This window comes from Mauremys mutica, chromosome 20 (assembly GCF_020497125.1).
Source record: "Mauremys mutica isolate MM-2020 ecotype Southern chromosome 20, ASM2049712v1, whole genome shotgun sequence".
NCBI classification, from domain to species: Eukaryota; Metazoa; Chordata; order Testudines; family Geoemydidae; genus Mauremys; species Mauremys mutica.
Window position 1 is genome coordinate 13800823 of NC_059091.1, and position 25246 is coordinate 13826068.

The window sequence follows — 25246 nt, forward strand, 5'->3', positions numbered from 1 at the left end:
AGGGTATGTGTGGGTCAGAGGGCTCCAGGGGGTAGTGTATAAATCCCAGAGGTAGTGCCCATGTGGAAGTGTGAGGGGCACTGGCAGAGCCTGCAAGGTCATTTGTCATGAGGTGCATGACCCAGGCATTGCATTGCAGTTTAGTGAGGGGTGCACAATCCAGGCATTGGGGGGCAGTTTGCTGAGGGGTGCATGACCCAGGCAGTGAGGGGCAGTTTGCTGTGGGGGCATGAACAAAATCTCTGCCCTTGCTGTCCCTGTGCAGCGACCCCAGCTATGCCCGGCTGGCCCAGATGGTGCTGGAGTATGACACCCCACTCAAGAAACTCACAGAGGAGTTCGGGCCTCACACCAAGGTGAGTGACACTGGCGATGGGCTTTGCTTATGGGGGGAGGGGCAGCTGGCACCTTCAGTGATAACCACTGGGCACATCAAGGGGCTGTGGACTGGGGGAGGGGGTGGCAGGCACTAGTGATAACCACTGGGCACAGCGAGGGGCTGTGGACTGGGGGAGGGGGTGGCTGGCACTAGTGATAACCACTGGACACAGCGAGGGGCTGTGGACTGGGGGAGGGGGTGGCTGGCACTAGTGATAGCTGCTGTTCCCAGCTGTCATTGCATGAGAGCAGAGTCCGGGCCGCATGCACGGTCCTGTGAGAGGTGCCCCCTGCCCGCCCCTCACCCCTGGCCTTTTCATTGGGCCCCTGCCCCACGAGCCCCCTGACCCCTTCCTTTCCGCAACCCGATACAGCTGCACGCCCTGCAGCTGGTTCGTTCTGAACCGCACCTAGGGAACGACTTTACACACTCGTGCTGCACACATTGCACTTCCTCACCCTTGTGTCCCGCCCTGATACCAAGTGGCTGGATGAGGAACCCCGGTGGGCCAGCCTGTGCTCCACCTTGGTCCCTCGGCCTGCCAGGGATATCAGTTGGCTACTCCTTCATGGAGCCATGAGCACAGGCGCGAACCTGGCGCGGCTCACTCCATCCTGACTCCTGTCCATTTTGCAGTGTGAGGGAGACCCTGACGCTCACCTGTCTGCAATGCTCCAGGTTGCAACCCCTTTTCTGGCTCCTTCAGAACCTCCTGATGAGGTTCTGGCTGCACTTTTCCCCACACCTCTTCATATACACACACCCTGTCCGCAGCCCCACGAAGTCGCGAGACCTCCTCAGCAACCTCCTCCTGGTGCTGGCCAAAGTGCCCCATCTACAGCACCAGGAGGAGGATGCTAGACCAGGGGGTGCTCTGCGGCTGTGGGTCCTATTTCCGTTCCTCCCTTGTCTCACGCATATGGGCAGAGTTCCTATGGGTGGCGTCTACTGGCTCTCTAGACACCTTTGAGGCGCAGTGGGTGCTGTCCAGGGTACTCTGCTGTCCCCTTCTGGATCCCTGCTTTTGAACCTATGACCCTGGTTGTGCAGGGCTCCCTGGGGTGCAGCCTGGGACTGTGGTACTGCTGTGCCCCCTTTGGTTTCTGCAGCCTGGGAGGTATAGAAAGTCACACCTCCCGCCTTAGGTTACTGCAGGAGGGTTGGTCACTGACTAACTCGAAGGCAGTTCGTGTTATAGTTCTCTTGGCACCCAGCCATCAAGGCCATGAGGTGGCGTGCCTCAGTTTCCCCATTCACACACAGCAAACCAGGTTTGTTATGGTTTCTCTGCTGTGATAAGCTTTAAATCTGTTTACAGGTATTAACTGAGAACTAACGTTACCCTAAGCCAGGGGTGGCCAACGTGAGCCTGAGAAGGAGCCAGAATTTACCAATGTACATTGCCAAAGAGCCAAAGGAGCCCCTGATCAGCCCGCCCCCTGCTCCCAGTGCCTCTCACCCACCAGCAGCTCCGCAAATCAGCGCCTCCCCTTCCCTCCCCATCAGCTATTTCCTGGCATGCAGGAGGCTCTGGGAGTGAGCGGGGAGGAGTGAGGGCACAGCAGGCTATGGGAGGGGGTGGGAAGGGGTGGAGTGGGGGCAGGGCCTGTGGCAGAGCCAGGGATGGAGCAGTGAGCACCCCTGGCACATTGGAAAGTTGGCGCCTGTGGCTCCAGCCCCAGAGTCGGCGCCTATACAAGGAGCCGCATATTAACTTCTGAAGAGCCGCATGCGGCTCCGGAGCCACAGGTTGGCTGCCTGTGCTATAAGGTTTAATGTCAGTAACAAAATTCTTATCCCAAAACTTAACATTAATACCAACAGTATTTAATTAATACCAGATTTTTTTTTATCACAGATGGGTGTTTACAAGTATCTTTATGATACCACACCTCCTGTTCAGTGTAGTTTGAGGTTAGTTTGTTCGGTACCCAGGGTGTCCTTTGACTCTCTCCCATGTAATCAGTCACTGGCTTTTCTTTCCCTCAGTGTTCCCCTCTGGGGGGCTCTTAATTTAATTACGTTTCTAGGATTTTAATATCTCAGGGTCTGGCCAGATAAGGGTCCAGGTGGATCCTGCACACTGGCTGGCCCTTTGTGGGGCTACCGCCCAACCTCAGGACTGTAAAATCCAGTTTCCTTTTGGGGTTATCCAGTGTTTTCCCCTCCCAGCCCTGACCCCTAGAGGGCTGTGATCTGTGCTCTCTGGGCTAGGTGTCTGTTTACTCTTTGATCAGATTCACCTTTTCCCAGCAGCTTTCCCATAACTGCTCCCTGTCTCTCACCAGCCTGGGGGAAAACCATCCCCTTCTCTGTCAGCTGGGTTATTTCTGTTCTCACAAACTACCACCTGGCAATTTTCTGGTCTCAACTCCTCTGCCATCACAGGCATTGGAGCTGCATCTTGGTTTAAAGAGACAGTTAAGTTTCAAACACGTATCAGAAATAGCATCCTGAAAAACTGGGACCTGGATTGGGGTACCCTCCGCCACCCCTTTCTCTGTCCCTGAGAAGTCAGCCGTGTGACTGCTCCCCTCCAGGAGGTCGGTTACACAGTTCCTTCTCAAAACCTGGGTCACAGGCTGAGTGCCTGGATGCACAGATGCTGACTCAGCCATCCAGTCCTGGGCGTCCTCTCCCAAGTGAGGAGACATTCCTGTACCCCCCCTAGTCCTTCTCCAGTCTGCTCCTCTGGGCCCCCTCCCAAGACACATTTCTCTGTGCTCCCTAGGAAGGGGTCCCCTCCCTTGTTCAGCTGCAAAACTCTGGACAGTTTCCTTAATCACTGACAGCACCTCTCCTGCCCCTGCACCTGAGGGCACATTGCCTTCTGCTGGAAAGGAGCTAGTCTCAGCCCCTCCTATACTTGGAAGCACCCTGCTTCCCTGTGTTACAGAGTCACCAGAATCCTCACCCACCTCAGTGGTTTCTGAGATCCCCTGTCCCCTCTCTGGGCTCTCCTCTGGGACACATTGCTCTCTGCTCCCTAGAGCCTGGCTTGTCTCTGGTTCAAGCTGCAACTTGCTGGCAGTTAACAACCTGGATAGTTCTCTCCTGGCAGGCGTTACTTCCTGATATGGTGTTCCTCCAGCTGCAGGGCAGGAGTTGGTCTCAACCACCCTCCCACCTGAAGGCATGTGGTTTCTCCCTGCTGCAGAGGAATCAAGGAGACTCTCTCCCATTCTCTCAGCAGTTCCTGAGACCTACCCTTTCCCTTGGGGATCCCAGCATAAAACTTCTTCTTGCTGTGGGTAAATACCTTAATCTGAGCTACACAGAAAAAATCATTACCAAGAAGCAGGTTGACTAGGAGGTGTTCCACTACCCCCACTCTCAAAACACTTTCCAAATCTTCCCACACCACATGGGTTTTAGCTAGTGGTACAAGGAATCTGCTTTCGCCCACCCCACAATCTCTGCCGTTTGGCCAGGGAACATACTGGCCTTTGAGACCACACTCTGCTTAACCGGAGAGATCTGGGCCCCTGTATCCCTCTGCCCCCAGTACTCCCTGCCATTAATTTCGATAATCTTAACATGCTCCATATCTGGTTCTGCAGAGGCTAACCTCACAAAACCAATATGATAGGTTCCAATTGCTTGGGGTGGGGGGGGTTCTGTGTTGAGGACAGCAGAACTAACATGAGCTGTTGGTTGCCTGCTTCCTCCTAGCACAAGGCGTTTATTCCTCAGATGCTGGTTGGACTTATATTGACAGCACCTTTTGGGCTCTTCTGCTTTTACAGGATGTTTGGGACAAGGGTTAGAGGAATGGTTTTGGGGAGGTGAGTACTCAGCCTCCCAGCCATCCTCCCTCTTGCTAGGGATAAAATGGGATCTTCCCTTCCCACCAGCTTTAAACACCTCTTTCAGTGGTTTGTTTTCAATAGACACCTGCGTCCATTCAAAGGCATCAGCAAGAGATGCCGTCTCATCCACAGACTTTACATCTTTGTCCCATAGACGCTGCTTTACATCAGCCTTACACGTGCCTAGGAAATGCTCTTGAGCAACAAGATCCAGCATTCCCTCAAAGCTTGTAACACCTTTGCCCTCACCCACTTTCCCATCAAATCTTTCATTTTGGTCTCATATTCCCCATTACTCATACCAGTATCCCTCTTAACATGCCTAAATTTAACGCTGTATGTTTCAGGGGAATCTGAAACCTTCGCAAAAGCGTGTTTTTAAATTTACAATAGTCTAAAAGCATCCTCCATAGGCATTTCATTTAATACATTTAGAGCTTTACCAGTTAATTTTGCAGTCAGGGTAGGAACTCTTAGCCTCAGGGATCTCATGCACTGCACACAGCCTTTCAGCGGTGCTCAGATATTCAGCAACATTGTCTGCCTCATTGTATGCAGGACATAAATGATCCCAATTGTGGATTTTTGGAGTGATGGGAATTGCTGGGGCTGGTGGGTTCTGGTTCTGCTTCTCTAGCAGGTTGACTTGGTGTTTTCACTCTCTCTCTCTCTCTTTCTTCCTGCTCTCTTTCCCTTTCTCTTTCTTCCTGCTCTCTTTCCCTTTCTCTTTCTCTTTCTTCCCACTTCTCCTTTATCTCCAGTTCTTTCAGGTCCAATAGTCTCTGGTGCTCCCTCTCCTTTTCTGCAACCTGCAGCTTCAAAAGCTCCTTCACAATTGCTTCACTGCTTTCACTCATTGTCCTGATTTTCTGTCCCTACTTCCCTCACCCAAAATAAGCAAACAGAAAATAAACTGGTAGCCTCCTCCTGACTCTCCTTAGCCACCACACTTAAAGCCTTCACTTAAAATCTTTACACCAGTGTACGAAGTGCAAATCTTGCTCAGTACAACAAGCTGTGTATTTCACCCTGCTCGCTGCGTCACTGTGATGGGATCCCCAGGGTGCAGCCTGGGACTGTGGGACCACTGTGCCCCCTTAACGCTTTCCAGCCTGGACTGTATCTCATGATGCCTTGTTAGCGATGCCTCCAGGTGCTGATATCACTCAGCACAACCGTATGTGGAGCCCCAAACCTAGCTAGATTGCCTGGATGCTCCCAGAGCCACTCACAAATCACACAGAGAAAGGCACCAGAGCCAAATCCCCACAGCTCCCAGCACTGTACCCCAGGAATACATCGTCTTGCACTGCTCAAGATGAGCAATGCAGATTTATTAATTGGTTCATCACTTCATCAATGGAAAGTGGACATACACCAGCCTTTGCAAAACCTGAGCAGATTTGCCACACACTTCATACAAACTCACTGGTAAAGATAAACAAACATATTTATTGGCTGTAAAAGGTAGCTTTTAAGTGATATTGAGTGATAGGCAAAAAGTCAGTTAGTTACCAAAAGAAAAATAAATATAAGCACGCAGTCTAAACTCTTGACCCTATTAGACTGGGCATCATCTAGCTTAAGCAGTTTTTCTCACCCCAGTGGATATTGCAGTCCATAGTATACAGGTTTCCTCCTTGAAATCTGGGCCAGTCCCCTCAGGTGGAGGCTTCAGAGTGTCCTTGATGCCTGCAGCGTAGGTCGGTGAAGGAGAAAGGCCCAGTATGTCTGCTTTATACCTCTGTCTACTCTATCTGTCCACCCTGTCTGTTTTATACCTTCCATGTGCTCGGGGACACAAGTCCAGGCATGTCTGGGGGGCATTGCTGAGTCTTCAGGCAAGGTTGAGCAATTCGCCTGGTGTGGCCTCGTGCAGGTGAATCACTGAATTGTAGCTCCCTTGCTGGACAATGGTTGTTGATGGGTTGTTTGAAACCCCACCCTGGTGTTGGTTACTTTCCTTGATGTTGCTTCTGGGGAGCTAATGTCTGGTTGATTCCCCAACTTACAGCATGTTTTAGTGACCGCCATACAACACAATTTTCATAACTTCATATGCATTAATGATACACATATATGGATAGAGAAATTACTTTCAGCAGATCATAACCTTTTCCCTGATACCTTACAAGGCATGCTTTATATGATTATATGAAAATGAAGAATATGGGGGTTACAGGACGCTCCCCCAAGGTATAGAACAGCGGTTCTCAAACTTTTGTACTGGTGACCCCTTTCAAATAGCAAGCCTCTGAGTGCGACCCCTCCTTATAAATTAAAAACACTTTTTATATATTTAACACCATTATAAATGCTGGAAGCAAAATGGAGTTTGGGATGGAGGCTGACAGCTTGCGACCCCCTGTAATAACCTTGCGCCCCCCTGAGGTGCTCTGATCCCCAGTTTGAGAACCCCTGGAATAGAATGTCACAGACCCCCACTCCCGACTCTGTTCTTCCTGAGTTGTCCCCTGCACTCAGTTGAACCCTGGGTTCAGTGGCCCCTCCTGTAAGGTTTGGGGAGGGGTCTTTAGATCCGGACAGGCTTGTGCCCACCTGCCACCTGGAATTCAGTAAGGCACAGCTGGCATGCAGTTGTGCCAGCCTGGCCTGGTGTGCATGTGTGCTTATGCTGACGGTGCATGTGAGAGGCCAGATGCTGCTTGTGGGGCAATGTGTGCGAGACCAGAGGTGTGGTATAGACAGCTCCTGGCTCGCTCCAGATTCTCAGCTGGGGCAGCTGAGATCTGAACCTGCCCCAGCAGGCCTGGCCCAACATCCAGCCCCAAACCTAGCTCCACATAATGCTTTATGCCTGGCCCCAGGCCCCCTATGGTGCTATCCTCCCCTGAGAGCAGCACATGGTTACGGGCCCATTTCTGGCCCGCAACATTCCTTCTAGGAGGTTGTGTAGTTGTAGCTGTAGCTGTTGTATTGCTGCTGCTGCCCCTGCTAACTGCCCCCTGCCCCCTCCAGGCCATGACCAGTGCACTTCTGTCTCTCCATTTCCTCTTTGCCCGGAGGAACCAGTCGGCCGAGCAGTGGCGCAGCGACCAGCTCCTGAGCCTGATCAGCAATGCGGCCACCATGCTGAGCCCAGCCAGCTCGGATGTCGTGAGTCTGGACTTCCGGGGCCTGGGGGTCGTCGGGAGGGGCCCTGAACGCACAGCTCAGGGGGGTGTTGCCCGCAGGACACTGTACGATGGCTCTGCCTGCAGCCGGCTCGCCCAGCTGAGGGGATCCCAGGGGGCTGGGACAGACCCCAACCCCTTGTCCAGCAGTGTAGGGACCAGTGGAGGGACTCCCAGCATGCACGGCCGACCCCTGTCCATGGGGAGCGAGGGCGGGGTGCCTCTTGGTGCAGCCATTCAGGTAGGACCCCATGATCCCAAGTGCTTGGCCATGGGGGCTGGGGGGCTGGGTCAGTCCCCCACAGGGCCAAGGGGGCAGTGAGGGCCAAGAGCCAGGACAGCGGCTCTGCCCCAGCGTCCGTTCCTAGTGGCGAGTGGCTGGGAAGGGCCGTGGAGAGCAACGCTGAGGAACGGCCCCTCTCTCCACAGATGGCCTGCGAGTACCTGTCGCTGGAGGTGATCGAGCGCTGGATTCTGAGTGAGTCACGCTGCACCTGGTGGGAAGGGCCCTCGGGGGGGCCCATCCCCCACCTGGCATCCACCCATCGCCATACGCACCCCTCACAGTACGAGGCCCCCAGTGTGGTGAGCAGGCAGGTGGCAGGGAAGGGTTAACACTCATCACATCACCTGCCTGGTCCTGGGGGATCAGGCAGGTCCCACCTCTCTGAAAATCACAAGCACCAGAGACCAGAGAGAGCCCAGCCCAGGCAGGAGCCCGGCCCGGAGCCCTGCCCAGCCCTGGCCATTACCTCACACTAGCAGCCCCAATCTGGGGCCTCGGTGCTGGGGATCACTGCCCCTTTTGGCCCAGCAGCACCTGCGTCTGCTGACCTCTGGATGCCTGGCAGTGCCTGCTCGCCCCATGGTGATGGGAGGGGGCAGGATGGGGAGTTGGGGTTGGCAGCTCCTCTGTGCCCCTTGTGCCCCTGACATCCCCCTCACTACGCCCCTTCCCCTCCTTCTGAACCCTTGTGCCCTTCACCCCTGCCACCCATGCCCTGCCACCTACTGTATCCCTGACATGCTGCACCCCGGGGTCCCTCGCCCCCTGCTGCCCCAGCCCCAGTGCCCCTCATCCCTGCCACTGTGCCCTGCCATGCACCTGCCACCCCACCCCCTGTGCCTCCTGACCCCTGCTGCCCCAGCCCCTATGCTCCTCACCCCTGCTGCCTGCTCCCGGTGCCCTGCCACCTACTGTATCCCTGCCATGCCCCACCCCGGGGCCCCTCGCTCCTGCCACCTCCTCCCCTGACCTGCCACATTCTGCATCCCTGCCATGCCCCTTTGCCCCCTGCCGCCCCACCCTCTGTGTTCCTCACCTCCCTGCTGTGCCCCTGACCCCTCCCCTCTGCCCCTCCCTGCAGTCGGCTTCCTCCTGTGCCACGGCTGCCTGAGCTCGAACCCGCAGTGCCTGGAGCTGTGGAAGCTGGGCCTGCAGGGCTCGCTCTACATCAGCCTCATCCGCGACGACGCCCTGCAGATCCACAAGGTCACCGAGGAGTTCTTCAGCAGTCTGAAAGGGTAAGAGGGCGCTGGGGGGGCAGCAGGTGGGGGGGGCTGGCATGCGTGGGGGCTGGCACGGGCATGGAGGATGGCTGCTGGGGCAAGGCAGGTTGGGGGTGGAAGGCAGGTTGGGGGTGGAAGGCAGGGGGGCGTCTGGCAGGGAGGCGGAGGGTAGCTGCTGAGGGCAGGGCAGTGGCAGGGAGGCGGAGGGTAGCTGCTGAGGGCAGGGCAGTGGCAGGGAGGCGGAGGGTAGCTGCTGAGGGCAGGGCAGTGGCAGGGAGGCAGTGGGCAGCTGGTGGGGGGTGTGTGGCTGGTGGAGGTGGAGGGGGATCCCCACCAGACCCAGGGGAAGGGCAGGGAGCACCCAAAGTGACTAGTACAGTGTCCCAGATCCCAGGATCGGTGCCACACCACAGCTTTGGGACAGGCCCTTGGAGGGACTCCTTTAATGTGCTGGACCCTAAGGTGGTCTCACTTCCTCCAGGGCAGCTAAGGGGCCTCCCAGCCTCCTGAGACTGACCCTCGGGGCTCCAGCCCTCCTGCCCCACCCCGGGAGCTCTGCTCAGCAGCTCCCTGAGCCAGGCTCCTGGTGCCGCTGGGTCCCCTCGTCAGAGCCGGACGCCCCTTCCCCACCTCCCCCAGCCCAGCTGTGTCCCCTGGAGCCCAGTACTGGAGTCCCCAGTAGCGCGGCCCAAAGGGGAAAGCACAGGCTGACGTGGCCAGGCCGGGGCCCCAGGGAGCTCCTTTTTCAGGCCTCGTGTCTCCCTCTCTGACTTCCTCCCTTCCTCAGCTCCCAGGGGCTGGGGGTTCCTTCCAGCAGCCAACACTCAGGCCCCCACCTCCCCCCGCCCAGGCCTGCTCTCCAGGGGGGCCTGCTCCTCCCACTTGGCGCTGGGCACGAGGTATCACTGTCCTGGTGACTGGATTTTCCATTGAGATGGGTCGGCCTCAGCCAGACTTTTAGTGACCTTCAGGGTCAGCTAGCCAGGCAACCCTCCCTCCCCGCCCCATCTCTTAGCCAGCCCCGAGTGCAAACTTAACCCGTGTCCCCTTCACAGGGTAGCAATGCACAGTTTGGGGGAAACTGAGGCACGTACAGGCGTCAAAAATATTACAGAAAATTCCCACTTTGTCACATGCAGCAAAGTCTGTGCTGGAGTCCAGTGGGTTGGGGATGGGAGGGGGCTGAGCTGCACTGGGGGCTGTGCCAGGGGCTCTGCTTCAGGGGGCTGCACTGGGGGCTGTGCTAGGGCTTTGCTGGGGCTCAGGGCTGGCTGGGGGCTGCCCTGGTGATCAGCACTCACTCTCGCCCCCTCTGCAGGTACGGGAAGCGGGTGGCCGATGTCAAGGAGTGCAAGGAGCACGCTGTGGCGCACAGGTAAAGGGCCATCCACCATCCACACCTGGGTCCTGGGTCATCCATGGGGACGGGGGTTAGTGCCTGTGGTGGGGAGGTCCCCTTGGCACTGGCCAGTGCCCATTGCAGTGTGAGCAGGGCAGGCGTCCAACACGCCTCTGCTAACACACAGCACCTTGTGCTGCTCCAGTCCTGCCCCACTGCTCTACCCATGCCCCCAGTTCCCCCCCCCCCATAGTCCCTGCTATCCCAGCCCTGGGCTCCTCCACCACCGCCCTACCAGTGCCTCCAGTCCTGCTCCGCAGCCCCTGCTACCCCAGCCCTGGGCTTCCTTCCAGCTCTGACAGTGCCCACAGTCTCCTCCCACGGCCCCTGCTATCCCAGCCCTGGGTTCCCCCCCAGCTCTGACAGTGCCCCCAGTCCTGCCCCACAGCCCCTGCTATCCCAGCTCTGACAGTGCCCCCAGTCCTGCCCCGCAGCCCCTGCTATCCCAGCCCTGGGTTCCCCCCCAGCTCTGACAGTGCCCCCAGTCCTGCCCGACAGGCCCTGCTATCCCAGCTCCGACAGTGCCCCCAGTCCTGCCCCACAGCCTTTGCTATCCCAGCCCTGGGCTCCCCCCCAGATCTGCCAGTGCTCCTCAAGCCCGACCCATGGCCCTTGCTGTCCCAGCCCCACACTGGTTTCAGGGACGAGAGATATTTGCCCCTCATTACTCCCCTGATGCGGCTGCCCCACCCAACCCTCCTGCATGGCCATGCTGTAGCTGCATCCACAGTGGAGTGAGCAGCCTTGGACTCCTTGGTGCTGGGCCGGGCTGTGGGGTGGGCATGGAACTGGGGTGGGGGTGGGCAGTGCAGTGTCCAGCGCAATCACCTGCCCCCCTTGCACAGTGGCCAGTTGCACCGGAACCGGCGGGCTTTCCTACGCAACGCGGTGCGGGAGCTGGAGGCGCTGCTGAGCGACCAGCCCGGGCTGCTGGGCCCCAAGGTGAGGGGGCAGGGCGGGGCTGGAACTGGGAAGGGGAGGGAGCGTGTCTGTGTGCATGCGTGTGCATGTGTGTGAACATGTACGGTCACTGTGGTGCCATGTGTTTTTATGTCCAGTGTCCCTCTGCCCCACATCCTGCCTGTCACACTGACAGGGAGTGCTCCGGTCTCTGCCCTGCAGTCCCAGGTCTGGGGGGACAAGGGGTCTCACCCGATGGCCAGACCATGCAACGTTCCTCCAGTTCCAGCAGTTCCAGACGGCTGGCGAATCTCCCGCTGTGAGGGGGACGCAGCACGCAGCGCGCTCCCTCTCATCTCTCGTTCAGTCCCAGTCAGTGTCTGAGCCCCACGCCCTCGGCTGAGATGTCCCCTGGGGTTCCTTTGTCTTGGGTAGGCTCAAGGGTGCATCTTCCCTGGGCAGCAAGGCAGCGGGCTCAGCCCCGGGCTGTCTCTTGTCCCCGGCCCTGGGACAGGTTTCTCCCCCTCGGGTTCGGAGCCTAATAGCCCACATGTCCCACAGCTCAGACATAATTTCCCATACCAAGGTCTGGCAATACCAGGACAATCAGCTAGTTCTTAGCTCTTGGCAGAGCCCCCCTCGTCCCTCTGCAGTGTCATAGGGAGGAAATGGTCAGACACAGACGTAATCTACCCGCCAGGGCACGTGTGGGCCTGCCTGCGTCGCGGGGCCATGCCGGGAGGTTTGTTTCCTCTCCCTTGCCCCTGTGAAGTGATTCCCCCCATCCCAGGTAGCCCTGAATGACCCCATGCCCCCGGCTGCCCGTGAGGGGAGGTTATTTGGCTCTGATGGCCCCTCCCCTATTTGCTGTCTGGTTTGCGGTGGTGCCTGTGAGCCCCAGGTGCCCGGCATGCAGCCAGGCCAGAGCTGTCCCTGCCTGGAGCTGACCCCACCGATCTCCGCCCTGCCAGGCTCTCTACGTCTTCATGGCGCTCTCCTTGTGCCGCGACGAGGTGAACTGGCTGGTGCGTCATGCTGAGCATGTCACCAAGACCAAGACCCCTGAGGACTACGCCGACAGGTCAGGGCAGGGCCAGGCTTGCAGGAGGCGGGGTGGGACTGGGGGGATGGGGCCTGGGATGTCCTGGGCAAGGGGTGGTGGTCCAAGGTGAGGTCTGGTTGTCAGCGAGTGGGGGGTGGGGACAGGCTTTGGGGTGGTCTGGATCTTCGGGGTGGGTCTGGTTCTGGGTGTGACAGGCCGTGGTGGGTCTGGCTATTGGGGCTGAGGGTGCCTGGCTCTGCTTGGGGGGGGACCGGCACTGGGGGGTCTGGCTCTGTGGGCGGGGGCAGGCACTGGGAGGGTCTGGTTCTGTGTGTGGGGGGGGAATTGGTGGGGGCTGGCTCCATGTGTGGGGCTAGGCCCATTGCAGGTCTGGCGTGGAGAGGGGAAGGCACTGGACAGGTCTGGCTCTGGGGAGGGGAGGCAGTGGGGAGGGGGTGTCTGGCTCCTTAGGGGGACAGGCCCATGGTGGGTCTGGCTATGTGCGGGGTAGGCACTGGGAGGGTCTGGGTCTGGGGTGGGGGGTGAATTGGTGGTGGCTGGCTCCATGTGTGGGGGGGGTAGGCCCATTGTGGGTCTGGTGTGGAGAGGGGGAGGCACTGGGCAGGTCTGGCTCTGGGGAGGGGAGGCAGTGAAGGGGGTGTCTGGCTCTTGAGGGGGACAGGCTCATGGTGGGTCTGGCTCTGTGGGGAGTAGGCACTTGTGGGGGGCCTGGTTCTTGAAGGGGACAGGCACTAGAGGGGGTCTGGCTCTCGGCGGGGGGAGACTGACACTATTCACTGTGAGACATGGGAGGCCGTGTGGGCCCCATGCTGAGTGGGGTGCACTGGACCCACGGGCCCCCTGGGCAGAGGAGAAGGTCGGGGTCTCTGCTCAGGGCCCCGCAGCGTGGGGGCGTTGGTTTGGGGGTAGGAAATTAAACCAAGTGACATGGCATTAATTTGTGGCCCTGGTGACAATCCTGTGCCCAATTCAGCCAGCAGCGCGTGGCCCATACCCCAGCACAGGTGTGCAAAGGGGGCGCGGCTGCTGCAAGGCCCAAGTGGCACCCGCTCTGCCTGGCATGGCCTGACGGGACATGGGCCAAGAGCGAGCGAGGGGAGATGGGAAATGACCCCTGCGGGGAAGGGGAGACGCTGTGGATCCTGCCCTGGGGGTTGGGGAGTCGGCAGCCCCAGCACCACAGGCCAGACTGCTGCCAGGAGAGCTAAAGCAGCTCCCCGTAGCATTGGAAAATACTCTAGCGGAACACTGCAGGTTCTCCGTGGATTATCTTCACAAAGAGCAGGTCAAAGGGCGACTAGATCACAGTCCCTAGTACTTGCCGCCGGAGAAACGGAAAAGGGTGCATTTAGGCTCCTCAGTCTAGCAGACAAACGTCTGACATGCTCCAGCGGCCGGTAGCTGAAGGCAGCACGCGAGCTGATTTTCAGTGGCGCTCGCACTGCCTGGGTCCTGGCCACCGGTCTGGAGGCTCTGCATTTTAATTTAATTTTAAATGAAGATTTTTAAACATTTTAAAAACCTTATTTACTTTACATACAACAATAGTTTAGTTATATATTATAGACTTATAGAGAGAGACCTTCTAAAAATGTTAACATGTATCACTGGCACGCGACACCTTAAATCAGAGTGAATAAATGAAGACTCAGCACAGCACTGCTGAAAGGTTGCCAACCCCTGAGCTAGACACATTCAGGCTGGAAATAATGAAATCACTGGAGCAGGTTACCCAGGAGTGCGGGGAGTTCTCCACCACTGGCAATTTCGAAAAGGCCTGCTCGAGTTCAAACAGGAATGAATTTGGGGAAGGCCTGTGGCCTGCGCTACGCAGGAGCTCAGACTCAGTGGTCAGAGGGGTCCCTTCTGGGTGTGGAATCTAGAGGGGAACGTGACGTGCGCTTGGCCGGTGGGTTGGTCAGCACTTGTCTGGACACCTACGTGGGGGCGTGGCAGGAGTCCCGTGGCACTGTGGTGGGAACGGGGCTGCCCTGGGTACCCTGTTTCCAACTGGAGCTGTCAGATTCGGATCCATCCCTGCCCGCCCCCAGGTGTGGCGATATGGGTGGAGGATTGTGGGATTGGTTCCCCAGTGACTCTTGGCAGCAGGAGCCCGGGTGCAGCACTGTCTCCCTCAGAGAAGCCTGACCCAGCCCCATGTCACCCCTGCAGTCACATCGCCGAGCTGCTGTTCCTCATGGAGCAGCTGCGTACCCTGGTGCACAGGCATGGCCCAGTGATCCAGCGCTACCACGTCCAGTACCTGGCTCGCTTCGACGCCCTGCTGCTCAGCGATATCATCCAGGTATGCCGAGGGGAAGGGCTCTAGATCCATGCAGCCAGGACCCCGACAGTGAGACACGCAACCCTGGGAGGGGAAAATTCCCTGGGCCGTGGGAGCCCTGCACTAGCCAGCCCCATCTCTGGGCAGGAACGCTGCCATCGCCATGGGCTCTCCACACCCCAGAATGCGCCTGCCCAGCTGCTTGCGAGAAGCCCCCCTAAGCTGTGCCCATCTCTTTCAGAATCTGACCGTCTGCCCCGAGGAGGAGTCCATCATTATGTCATCCTTCGTCAGCACCCTGTCGTCTCTCACCTTGAAACAAGGTACGCAGGTGCCCCCACGGCCCCCTGCTGTGCCCGGAGCAGCAGGTCCCTCCATGGGGTGTGCAGGCGCCAGGCCACAGCTCCAGCCCAGAACATAAGAACGGCCATACTGGGTCAGACCAAAGGTCCATGTAGCCCAGTATCCTGTCTTCCAGCAGCAGCCAATGCCAGGTGCCCCAGAGGGAATGTACAGAACAGGTAATCACCAAGTGATCCATCCCCTGTCACCCATTCCCAGCTTCTGGCAAACAGAGGCTAGGGACACCATCCCTGTCCATCATGTCTACTAGCCATTGATGGACCTGTCCTCCATGAATGTATCTAGTTCTCTTTTGAACCCTGTTATGGTCTTGGCCTTCACCACATCCTCTGGCAAGGAGTTCCACAGGTTGACCATGCGTTGTGTGAAGAAATACTTCCTTTTGTTTGTTTTAACCTGCTCCCTATTAATTTCATTTGGTGACCCCTAGTTCTTGTGTTATGAGAAGGAGTAAATAACACTTCCGTATTGACTTTCTCCACACCAGTCATGATTTTATAGACCTCTATCATATCCCCCCTTAGTCGTCTCTTTTCCAAGCTGAAAAGTCCCAGTCTTATTAATCGCTTCTCATATGGAAGTTGTTCCATACCCCTAATCATTTTTGTTGCCCTTTTCTGTACTCTTTCCAATTCCAATATATCTTTTTTGAGTTGGGGTGACCACATCTGAATGCAGTGTTCAAGGTGTGGGTGTTCCATGGATTTATATAGAGACAATATGATATTTTCTGTTTTATTATCTACCCCTTTCTTAATGATTCTCAACATTCTGTTAGCTTTTTTGACTGGCACTGGCGCTGCACATTGAGTGGATCATTCAAATGAGTGGGAAAATGGGCAGCCCGGATGCCTGGGTTCACCACCCCCTCCAAGGCCCTGTCTCTGCCCCTGCCACTGCGGGGCAGGAACACAGAAAGTAGGGTTGCCAATTTTGACTGGATGCATTCCTGGAGATGTCATCACATAACATAATCTTTAATTAAAGATTAATCTTTAATTCTTGGAGACTACAATCCTGGAGGGTTGGCAACCCTAGCTCAGAGGGGAGAGCCCCCCGCCCATGGGGCTGCTGACGCCTCTCTAAAGCTGCTTCTCTTTCCTGCAGTGGACAAAAAGGAGAAGTTCGACTTCTTGGGGCTTCGCCTGGACTGGTTCCGGCTGCAGGTAACTCCCCTGCCAGATGTTTGCATCCCCATTAGGGGCTGGGCATCTGCCAGGGCGCACACACCCCACCCAGCCCCCCGCCAGGCCCACACCAGCAAAACTTCCCCTGCCCAGCCCACTGCCAGGCCTGCACCAACAACCCCTCCCCAGCCAGTTCCCTGCCAAGCCCGCACCAGCAAGCCCTCCCCTCCCCTGCTCAGCCCCCTGACAGGCTGCAACCGGCAACCCCTGACCTCCCACACCCAGCCCAGCCCCCGACTAGGGTTGCCAACCCTCCCGGTTTGGCTGAGAGTCTCCCGGAATCGGGCTCCATCTCCCAGAGGCAACTGAACCAATCCAGGAGATTTTAGGCCGCTAAAAGTCCGGTCAGTGGTGCACTGGGGCTAAGGCAGGCTCCTTACCTACCCTGGCTCCGTGCCGCTCCTGGAAGCGGCTGGCGTGCGCTGCATCCCCTAGGTGGAGGCGGGGCCAGGGGGGTCTCTGCGCACTGCCCACGCCCTGAACAGGAACTCTGTAGCTCCCATTGGCTGGGAACAGGGAACTGTGGCCAATGGGAGCTGTGGGGGTGGTGTCTGCAGGCAGTGGCAGTGCGCAGAGCCACCTGGCCATCCCTGAGCCTAGGAGCTGCTGTCAGACATACCGCCACTTCCGGGACCCACATGAGGTAAGTGCTGCCCGGCTGGAGCCTGTACCCCACACCCTCTCCTCCACCCCAACCCCCTGCCCCAGCCCCCTCCCCCACCCAATCTCCCTCCAAGAGCCCACACGCCTCCTGCACCCCAAACCCTTGCCCCAGGCTCAGCCTGGAGCCCCCTCCCACACTCTGAACCCTTGACCCCACCCTCCAGCCCAGAGGCCACACCCACTCCCACACCCCAACCCCCTGCCCCAGCCCTGTGAAAGTGAGTGAGGGTGAGGGAGAGCGAGCGTTGGAGGGAGGGGGCTGGAGTGAGTGGGGCGGGGCCTCAGAGAAGGGGTGGGACAGGGGGCAGGGCAAAGGCATTTGGGTTTGTGCGAGTAGACCAGGGGTAGGCAACCTATGGCACGTGTGCTGAAGGCGGCACGTGAGCTGATTTTCAGTGGCACTCGCACTGCCTGGGTCCTGGCCACCAGTCCAGGGGGGTCTGCATTTTAATTTAATTTTAAATGAAGCTTCTTAAACATTTTAAAAACCTTATTTACTTTACATACAACAATAGTTTAGTTCTATATTACAGACTTATAGAAAGAGACCTTCTAAAAATGTTAACATGTATTACTGGCACGCGACACCTTAAATCAGAGTGAATAAATGAAGCCTCAGCACAGCACTGCTGAAAGGTTGCTGACCCCTGGAGTAGACAGTTGTCAACCCTGCCCCCCACCACAGCCACATCAGCTCTGCTCCGTTTCTGTTCACTAACTAGGGCCATGGCCTGGCTCTGGGCTCCCCTGCCCTGGGAGCGGCCCCTGCCCAGCCACAGGCCCATGGGAAAGACAGCTGGGAGCGGGAGCTGGTGGCACCACTCCTGGCAGGGCAGCACCAAGCGCACAGCGCCCTGTCCTGGCAGCTAACAGAGTCGCTCTGCTCGACTGGGGGAGCTGCAGGACTGATGGTGGGGGAGTGGTGACGTGGCTGCCCCAAGCCCTGGGGCTGGGCTCTTTCTCACCTCCTTCTCTGCCTCCCCCAAGGCTTACACCAGTGTGGCCAAGGCCCCCATGCAGCTGCGCGAGAGCCCGGACGTGGGCCGTGTGATGAACCTCATCATGTTCCACTCCAGGATGCTGGACTCACTGGAGGAGCTGGTAGTGGAGACTTCGGACCTGTCAGCCTTCTGGTGTGTATGCGCAGTGCCCGGCGTGGGCAGGCCAGCACCGCCCGGAGCCCAGGGGCCAGTGCTGGGCCTGCCTCAACCCCATCAGTGCCTCAGTTTCCCCGTCGCCCCATTTGGTGCGGGAGAGGATCTGCTGCCCTCGGAGCCGTGGTGTGAGGCCTGTTCACTGACTTTTCTGGGCAGGGGTTGCTCTGGGAGCACTGGACAGTCAGATGGCGGGTGGGAAGAGTGTTACTAAGGCCTGGCTTCTGGCCCTATACTTGGCCCATTCAGACCCACGCCCCCCAGAACCTGGCTCTGATCCAGGGTATGAGGGACTGAGATGCAGCTGCAGAGGGCACAGCAGCCAGTGGGATCCAGGCCTCTGAGCGACCTGAAGGGGCTGGGGTGGTGCTGCTCACATGGAATCACATGCATGCACACACAAACACAGAATCACATGTACATGTAATCACAAACACAGAATCACACACATACAAACACGGAATCACACACACCTGGAATCTCACACACACACACAAACATGGAATCACATGCACATGGAATCACACAAACACGGAATCACATGCACACACCTACATGGAAAGGCAGATGCGCACACACACAAACACGGAATCACACACACCTGGAATCACACACATACACACAAATACGGAATCACACACACAGAATCACATGCAAACACCTACATGGAAAAGCACATGCACATGCAGACAAACACAGAATCACATGTACACGGAATCACACACACACACACACACCTACATGGAGAGACGTGTGTGCACACACAGACTCTTCCTGCCCCACCTGCGCTGATGTGTCCTTCTACCCCGACAGTTTCTACGTCCGCCCCTTTGAGAAGCTGTTTGCTCTGACCATGGAGGAGCCGGCCATGCTGCGCTTCACCATCGCCTTCCCACTCGTCTGCAGCCACTTTGCCCACTGCACCCACCCCATGTGTCCAGAGGAGGTGTGTAGCTGGGGGGGTACTGCATGAGGAGGGGCACTGCCTGGGGAGAGCCTGGGGGGCATGCATGGTGATGCATCGGGGAGGTGCGGGGGACATGCATGGGGATTTAGGGGGGACATGGGGACAAGGGTGGCAATATAAAGGGGAAGAAACCCCCCCTGTGGGAGGGCCGGGGAGCATGCATGATGATCCATGTGGGGAGAACTCGAGGGGAGGAGGGGTGGGCAGGCATTCATGGAGATGTGTGGGTGAGGAGCAGGCGGGGGAGACAGGACAACGCATGGGGAAGGGGAAGGGTTGCCTCTCCCATGGGGTAAGAAGCTCAGTGGCTGGCGTTTGAGATCTGTGGCTGGAAGGTGCCAGGTGGGGAAGCAGAGCCGTGAGCCGTCCCTGGCCTCTCTCCGCAGTATCCCCACCTGAAGAGCTGCAGCCTTGGTCTATGCAACAACTTCCTAGAGGAGATCGCCAAGCAGGCTGCCAACTGCATCATGGACGCATGTGCCGAGCAGCGCAAACTCAGTGAGCAGGTGAGGGGTGTGGCACGGTGCTGGGGGTGTTGGGGAATCTGCCAGCCTGGGGGCCCCTCTGTGAGCAGGTGAGGGGTGTGGCATGGTGCTGGGGGGCGCCCGGGGGATCTGCCAGACTGGGGGCACCTCTGCAACCAGGTGGAGGGTGTGGCATGGTGTCAGGGAGTCCCCTCCCCGGGGCAGCCGCTAGACTGGGGGCATGGGGGCCCCTCTGCGAGCAAGTGAGGGGCGTGGCATGGTGCTGGGGGTGCCGGAGGAGCTTGTACCCTTGGGGCGGTGCCTAGGGCAGCTGCCAGCCTGGGGGCCCCTTTGCGAGCAGGTGAGGGGCATGGGCATGGGGCTGGGCGGTACTGGGGGAGCTGCCAGACTGGGGGCACGTCAGTGAGCAAGGGGGTTATGGGGCGTGGCATGGCACTGGGTGGGGTCCCTGGGTTTGCTTCCAGCCTGGGGTTCGGCGGGCAGGTGAGGGGCACAGGGTGTGGCATGATCCTGGGTGGGTACCTTGTTGAGGTGCCAGCTGAGTGCACAGCAGCAGTTGCATGTACCAGGATTGCTCACCATCTGGGCGCGCTGACTGAGGGCTGTGGCCGGCCCTCCACAGGCTGCTCTCCAGGCTGGCAAAGCCCTGCGGGGCTGTTTGGTGCTGGGGGCTATGGAGATGGCCGTGGTTGGAGTCATGTAGCCTTGCCAGGGAACAAACGGCCAGTGACTGCTGCTTGTTGAGCCCTGGCGGCGGTGGGGGTGGGCATCAGTGTGGCCAGTGGCTCCGTGGCAAGAAGAGCCAGATGCCAGGCAGGTGGGATGTGTCCTGCACCAGGACTGTGGGGGGAGGGGACCCTATGTGCGTCTGGGGGGCTGCCAAATCCTGGCCCTCCAGGCCCCCAGCCCCTCCCTCGCTCAGTGCCCCTGTCTCTATCTCCTGGGAAGCTGCTACCCAAACACTGCGCCTCCACCATCAGCAAGGCCCGGAACAAGAAGGCCCAGAAGCAGCCCCCCAAGAAGGGGGAGCCGGAGCGGGACAAGCCAGGGGCCGAGAGCCAGAGGAAGGACCGGATCGTGGTGACCAAGTAAGCCCACCGCGTGGGGTCTCCCAAGGGGCATTAGAGCTGCTCTGCCATCCCTTGGGGGTGGGGGTTCTCCCCATTCAGAGGACTCCTCCCCCTGTGCTTCAGATGGCTGGGGTAACTGGGCAGTGGGGGGACAGGTTCTGGGTCCCCAGAATGGCTGATGGCTCAGATCCGGGAAGCGATACTGATACCTGGCCCTTCATAAGCACTCCCAGCCTTCCCATTGCCCAAGATACACTTGGTTCATTGGACTGCCCCTTGCCCCTCGGAGTGCAGGTGGGGGTGAACCCAGGCATTGGGGTTGCCCCATTGCCCCTCAGCGGAGGTGGGGTGAACCCAGGCATCCGGGCTGCCTGTCACCCTTGGAGCGGAGGTGGGGTGAACCCAGGCATCCGGGCTGCCCGTCGCCCCTCGGAGCGGAGGTGGGGTGAACTCAGGCATCCGGGCTGCCTGTCACCCCTTGGAGCGGAGGGGGTGGTGAACCCAGGCATCCGGGCTGCCTGTCGCCCCTCGGAGTGGAGGGGGTGGTGAACCCAGGTGTCCGGGATGCCCGTTGCCCCTCGGAGCAGAGGTGGGGTGAACCCAGGCATCTGGGCTGCCCACTTTCCCATTCATTTGAATGATCCCACCACATTTGGGGTCTGGGAGCTAGTGTGCGTTGGGCTGACAGGTGTGGGGGAGGGGCCCGGGCACCAGAGCCATTTGCGGCGAGCGGTGACCGTGCCGGCGTCTCTGCCCCCAGCATGGACAAGCTGCACCAGATGCTGAGCGAGCTCTCCCTGAGCATCAACCACGTCCCCAGCTTCACCGTGTTCGAGCACATGGTCACACCGGCCGAATACCTCAGCAGCCACCTGGAGACGCGGCTCAACAGGTACGTAGGCCCCGTGGCTGGCTGGCTGCGTGCGGCCTATCCCTGCGCATGGCCCATGGGCCTCGGGCAGGCGGGGATGGGAGCGTGATGGGTCCCTGACCATGGGCTGGGAGGGGGACACGTTGCGTTCCTGCCCACAACCCTTGGGCTGGGAGTGGTGTGTCCCTGCCCATGGCCCTCGAGCAGGTGGGGAGGGGGACACAGCATGTCCCTGTCAGTGGCCCTCAGGCAGGTGGGTGGGGAGGGGAACGTGGCGTGTCCCTGTCCATGGCCCTCGGGCTGGGAGACTGAGTTGGCTATTGATGCTATTACATCCACAAGCCCCAACCAACTTCTGAGCTGAGTTGTGCTGGGAGATGCCCATTCGCAGGGAACATGGGAGGGGGGCTGGGTGCTTTGAGTGGGGAGGTTGTGGGCTCAGCAGATCTTTTTTTTTTTTTTTTAATTGGAGATATACCAATCTCCTAGAACTGGAAGGGACCTCGAAAGGTCATCGAGTCCAGCCCCCTGCCTTCACTAGCAGGACCAATTTTTGCCCCAGATTCCTAAGTGGCCTCCTCAAGGATTGAACTCACAACCCTGGGTTTAACAGGCCAATGCTCAAACCACTGAGCTATCCCTCCCCCACTGGGAGGGATCCACTTGGGGGTCTGTGTGGGGCCCCCTCTGAGCCCCTCATCCCCTTACAGATCCTTCGTGTGGATGGCCAGCTACAACCAGGCTACGCAGGAGATTGCGCGGCCCTCTGAGGTGCTGGCTGGCCTGCGCTCCTACCTCGCCTTCATCCAGTCGCTGGGGCAGTTCACGTGCATGGACTCCAGCCGCATCATCCGCAATGTCCTGCTTCAGCAGACACAACCCCTGGACTCCAGCGGGGAGCAGACCCTCACCACCATCTACACCAACTGGTGGGTGCCTGGGCTGGGGGCAGCCTGGCCTGGGCCACCGGACAGGAGAGAGCTCTGGGTATCCCTGGGCCGTGGGGCAGGAGAGCCTGGGAGATGCCTGGAGGGATGGGGGAAGTGGGAAAAGCTGACCTATGAGGAAAGATTGAAAGTCTTGGGCATGTCGAGTGTAGAGCAGAGAAGGCCAAGGCGGGACTTGACACCAGTCTTTAGCTACGGTCAGGGCTGTTCCGAAGAAGGCCGATGCCCAGTTGTTCTCCGTGTGCATTGATGGGAGATGAAGGAATCCGCTGTTTGCAGCCAGCGAGATCTCAGTTAGATAGTGGGAAAAGCTTCCTGGGGTCGCTGGGCTCTGGAGCAGGCTCCGAGGGGGTTGTGGAATCCCCATCACTGGAGGTTTGTAGGAACTGGTTGGACAAACCCCTGTCAGGGATGGTCCAGATGTCCTGCCTCTGTGCCTGGCCTATGTGGCCTCTCGCAGTCCCTTCCAGCCCCATGTTTCTGTGGTTCTGTGCACCTGGGGGGATTTCCTGGGGCTGGAAAGCGGGTGCTCGGAGAGCGACGGGTGGCCCTGCCCAGCATGGGGACAGCAATGGGAGGAACAGTCAGGCCCCTCGATCTCGCACTTTCTGGGCAAATAGGGCTGGGGAGGAGAAGGAACAAAAACCTACTTCTAGAGCCAACAAGGGAGCAGGCTGCCCATGGGAGAGCTTCCCTTAGCCAGTGCCCCTCAATCCTGACCCACGGCCCTCTGCTATCCCAGCCCTGAGCTCCCCCCAGCTCTGTCAGTGCCCCTCAATCCTGACCCGCAGCCCCCTGCTATCCCAGCCCTGAGCTCCCCTCCAGCTCTGCCAGTGCCCCTCAATCCCGACCCGCGGCCCTCTGCTATCCCAGCCCTGGGCTCCCCCCAGCTCTGCCAGTGCCCCTCAATCCTGACCCACGGCCCTCTGCTATCCCAGCCCTGGGCTCCTCCCAGCTCTGCCAGTGCCCCTCAATCCCGACCCACAGCCCTCTGCTATCCCAGCCCTGGGCTCCCTCCAGCTCTGCCAGTGCCCCTCAATCCTGACCCACGGCCCTCTGCTATCCCAGCCCTGAGCTCCCCTCCAGCTCTGTCAGTGCCCCTCAATCCTGACCCACGGCCCCCTGCTATCCCAGCCCTGAGCTCCCCTCCAGCTCTGTCAGTGCCCCTCAATCCTGACCCACGGCCCTCTGCTATCCCAGCCCTGGGCTCCCCCCAGCTCTGCCAGTGCCCCTCAATCCTGACCCACGGCCCCCTGCTATCCCAGCCCTGGGCTCCCCCCAGCTCTGCCAGTGCCCCTCAATCCTGACCCACAGCCCTGGGCTCCCCCCAGCTCTACCAGTGCCCCTCAATCCTGACCCACCGCCCCAGCTATCCCAGCCCTGGGCTCCCCCCAGCTCTGCCAGTGCCCCTCAATCCTGACCCACGGCCCCCTGCTATCCCAGCCCTGGGCTCCCCCCAGCTCTGCCAGTGCCCCTCAACCCTGACCCAGCCCCTGCTAGCCCAGCTCTGGGCTCCTCCCAGCTCTGCCAGTGCCCCTCAATCCTGACCCACGGCCCCCTGCTATCCCAGCCCTGGGCTCCCTCCAGCTCTGCCAGTGCCCCTCAATCCTGACCCACGGCCCCCTGCTATCCCAGCCCTGGGCTCCCTCCAGCTCTGCCAGTGCCCCTCAATCCCGACCCACCGCCCTCTGCTATCCCAGCCCTGGGCTCCCCCCCAGCTCTGCCAGTGCCCCTCAATCCCGACCCACAGCCCTCTGCTATCCCTGCCCTGTGATCCCCCCAGCTCTGCCAGTGCCCCTCAATCCTGACCCCCAGCCCCTGCTATCCCAGCCCTGAGCTCCCCCCAGCTCTGCCAGTGCCCCTCAATCCTGACCCACGCCCCTGCTATCCCAGCCTGGGCTCCTCCCAGCTCTGCCAGTGCCCCTCAATCCCGACCCACAGCCCCTGCTATCCCAGCCCTGGCTCCCCCCCAGCTCTGCCAGTGCCCCTCAATCCCGACCCACAGCCCTCTGCTATCTCAGCCCTGAGCTCCCCCAAGCTCTGCCAGTGCCCCTCAATCCTGACCCACGGCCCCCTGCTATCCCAGCCCTGAGCTCCCCCCAGCTCTGCCAGTGCCTCTCAATCCCGACCCACAGCCCTCTGCTATCCCAGCCCTGGGCTCCCCCCCAGCTCTGCCAGTGCCCCTCAATCCTGACCCACAGCCCTCTCCTATCCCAGCCCTGGGCTCCCCCCCATCTCTGCCAGTGCCCCTCAATCCTGACCCACAGCCCTCTGTTATCCCAGCCCTGGGCTCCCATCCCCCCATCTCTGCCAGTGCCCCTCAATCCTGACCCACAGCCCTCTCCTATCCCAGCCCTGGGCTCCCCCCCATCTCTGCCAGTGCCCCTCAATCCTGACCCACAGCCCCTGCTAGCCCAGCTCTGAGCTCCCCACACAGCTCTGCCAGTGCCCCTCAATTCCATCCCATGCTCGCACACCGGTACAAGGGAGTTTGGGCTCTGGCAGGGCAGACTCGGAGCAGGCTGGGAGAACAGTGCTGGGCTTGGCTGTCCGGTGTAAGTGGATGCTTTCTGGCTCCATGCAGGTACCTGGAGGCGCTGCTGCGCCAGGCCAGCACTGGGGCCATTGTGCTGTCCCCAGCCATGCAGGCCTTCGTCAGTGTCCCCAGGGAGGGGGAGCAGAGTTTCAGTGCAGAGGAGTTTTCAGACATCTCAGGTGAGCCGGGGCAGCTCCATGCCCTGATGATGGGGCCGCATGACGGCGGGATGCAGAGGGGGCTGCATGGCGCTGGGACAGCTGGCTCTGGCTGATTCTGGGGAGGAGGGTGAGGATGCGTGGTGGCAGGTCAGCCGGCCCTGGGGACGGGGGGTGGAGACACACAGCAGCAGGCCAGCTGGCTGTGGGGCTGAGGGTGGGGATGTGCAGCGGCGGGACGGCCAGTTCTGGGGGCGGGGATGGGGATGCAAGGTGGCAGGATGGCTCTGTGGATGGGGCTGAGGATGCGCGGCTGCCGGATGGACTCTGGGGTTGGGGCTGGGGATGCGCGGCGGCGGGACAGCTCT

General features: G+C 59.4%; 2 protein-coding genes across 3 annotated transcripts in view; one reads left to right on the forward strand and one right to left on the reverse strand.

Moving 5' to 3' along the window:
- LOC123353653 (gametocyte-specific factor 1-like) overlaps positions 1-5810 on the reverse strand; it is a 55363-nt gene extending 49553 nt beyond the window's left edge. Inside the window, exon 1 of the mRNA XM_044994940.1 lies at positions 5789-5810. Coding sequence (XP_044850875.1) covers positions 5789-5810 — 22 coding nt within the window. The remainder of the gene's footprint in view (positions 1-5788) is intronic.
- NCKAP1L (NCK associated protein 1 like) overlaps positions 1-25246 on the forward strand; it is an 81347-nt gene that overhangs the window by 22153 nt on the left and 33948 nt on the right. For both annotated transcript variants that reach the window (XM_044994938.1, XR_006574549.1), the window contains exons 6-22: positions 266-356; positions 7168-7305; positions 7752-7800; positions 8690-8846; positions 10150-10206; positions 11076-11172; positions 12102-12211; positions 14366-14498; positions 14719-14800; positions 15948-16006; positions 17678-17823; positions 18658-18790; positions 19198-19317; positions 20245-20384; positions 21127-21258; positions 21948-22166; positions 24769-24899. In XM_044994938.1, the coding sequence (XP_044850873.1) occupies positions 266-356; positions 7168-7305; positions 7752-7800; positions 8690-8846; positions 10150-10206; positions 11076-11172; positions 12102-12211; positions 14366-14498; positions 14719-14800; positions 15948-16006; positions 17678-17823; positions 18658-18790; positions 19198-19317; positions 20245-20384; positions 21127-21258; positions 21948-22166; positions 24769-24899 (1994 nt within the window). The remainder of the gene's footprint in view (positions 1-265; positions 357-7167; positions 7306-7751; positions 7801-8689; positions 8847-10149; positions 10207-11075; positions 11173-12101; positions 12212-14365; positions 14499-14718; positions 14801-15947; positions 16007-17677; positions 17824-18657; positions 18791-19197; positions 19318-20244; positions 20385-21126; positions 21259-21947; positions 22167-24768; positions 24900-25246) is intronic.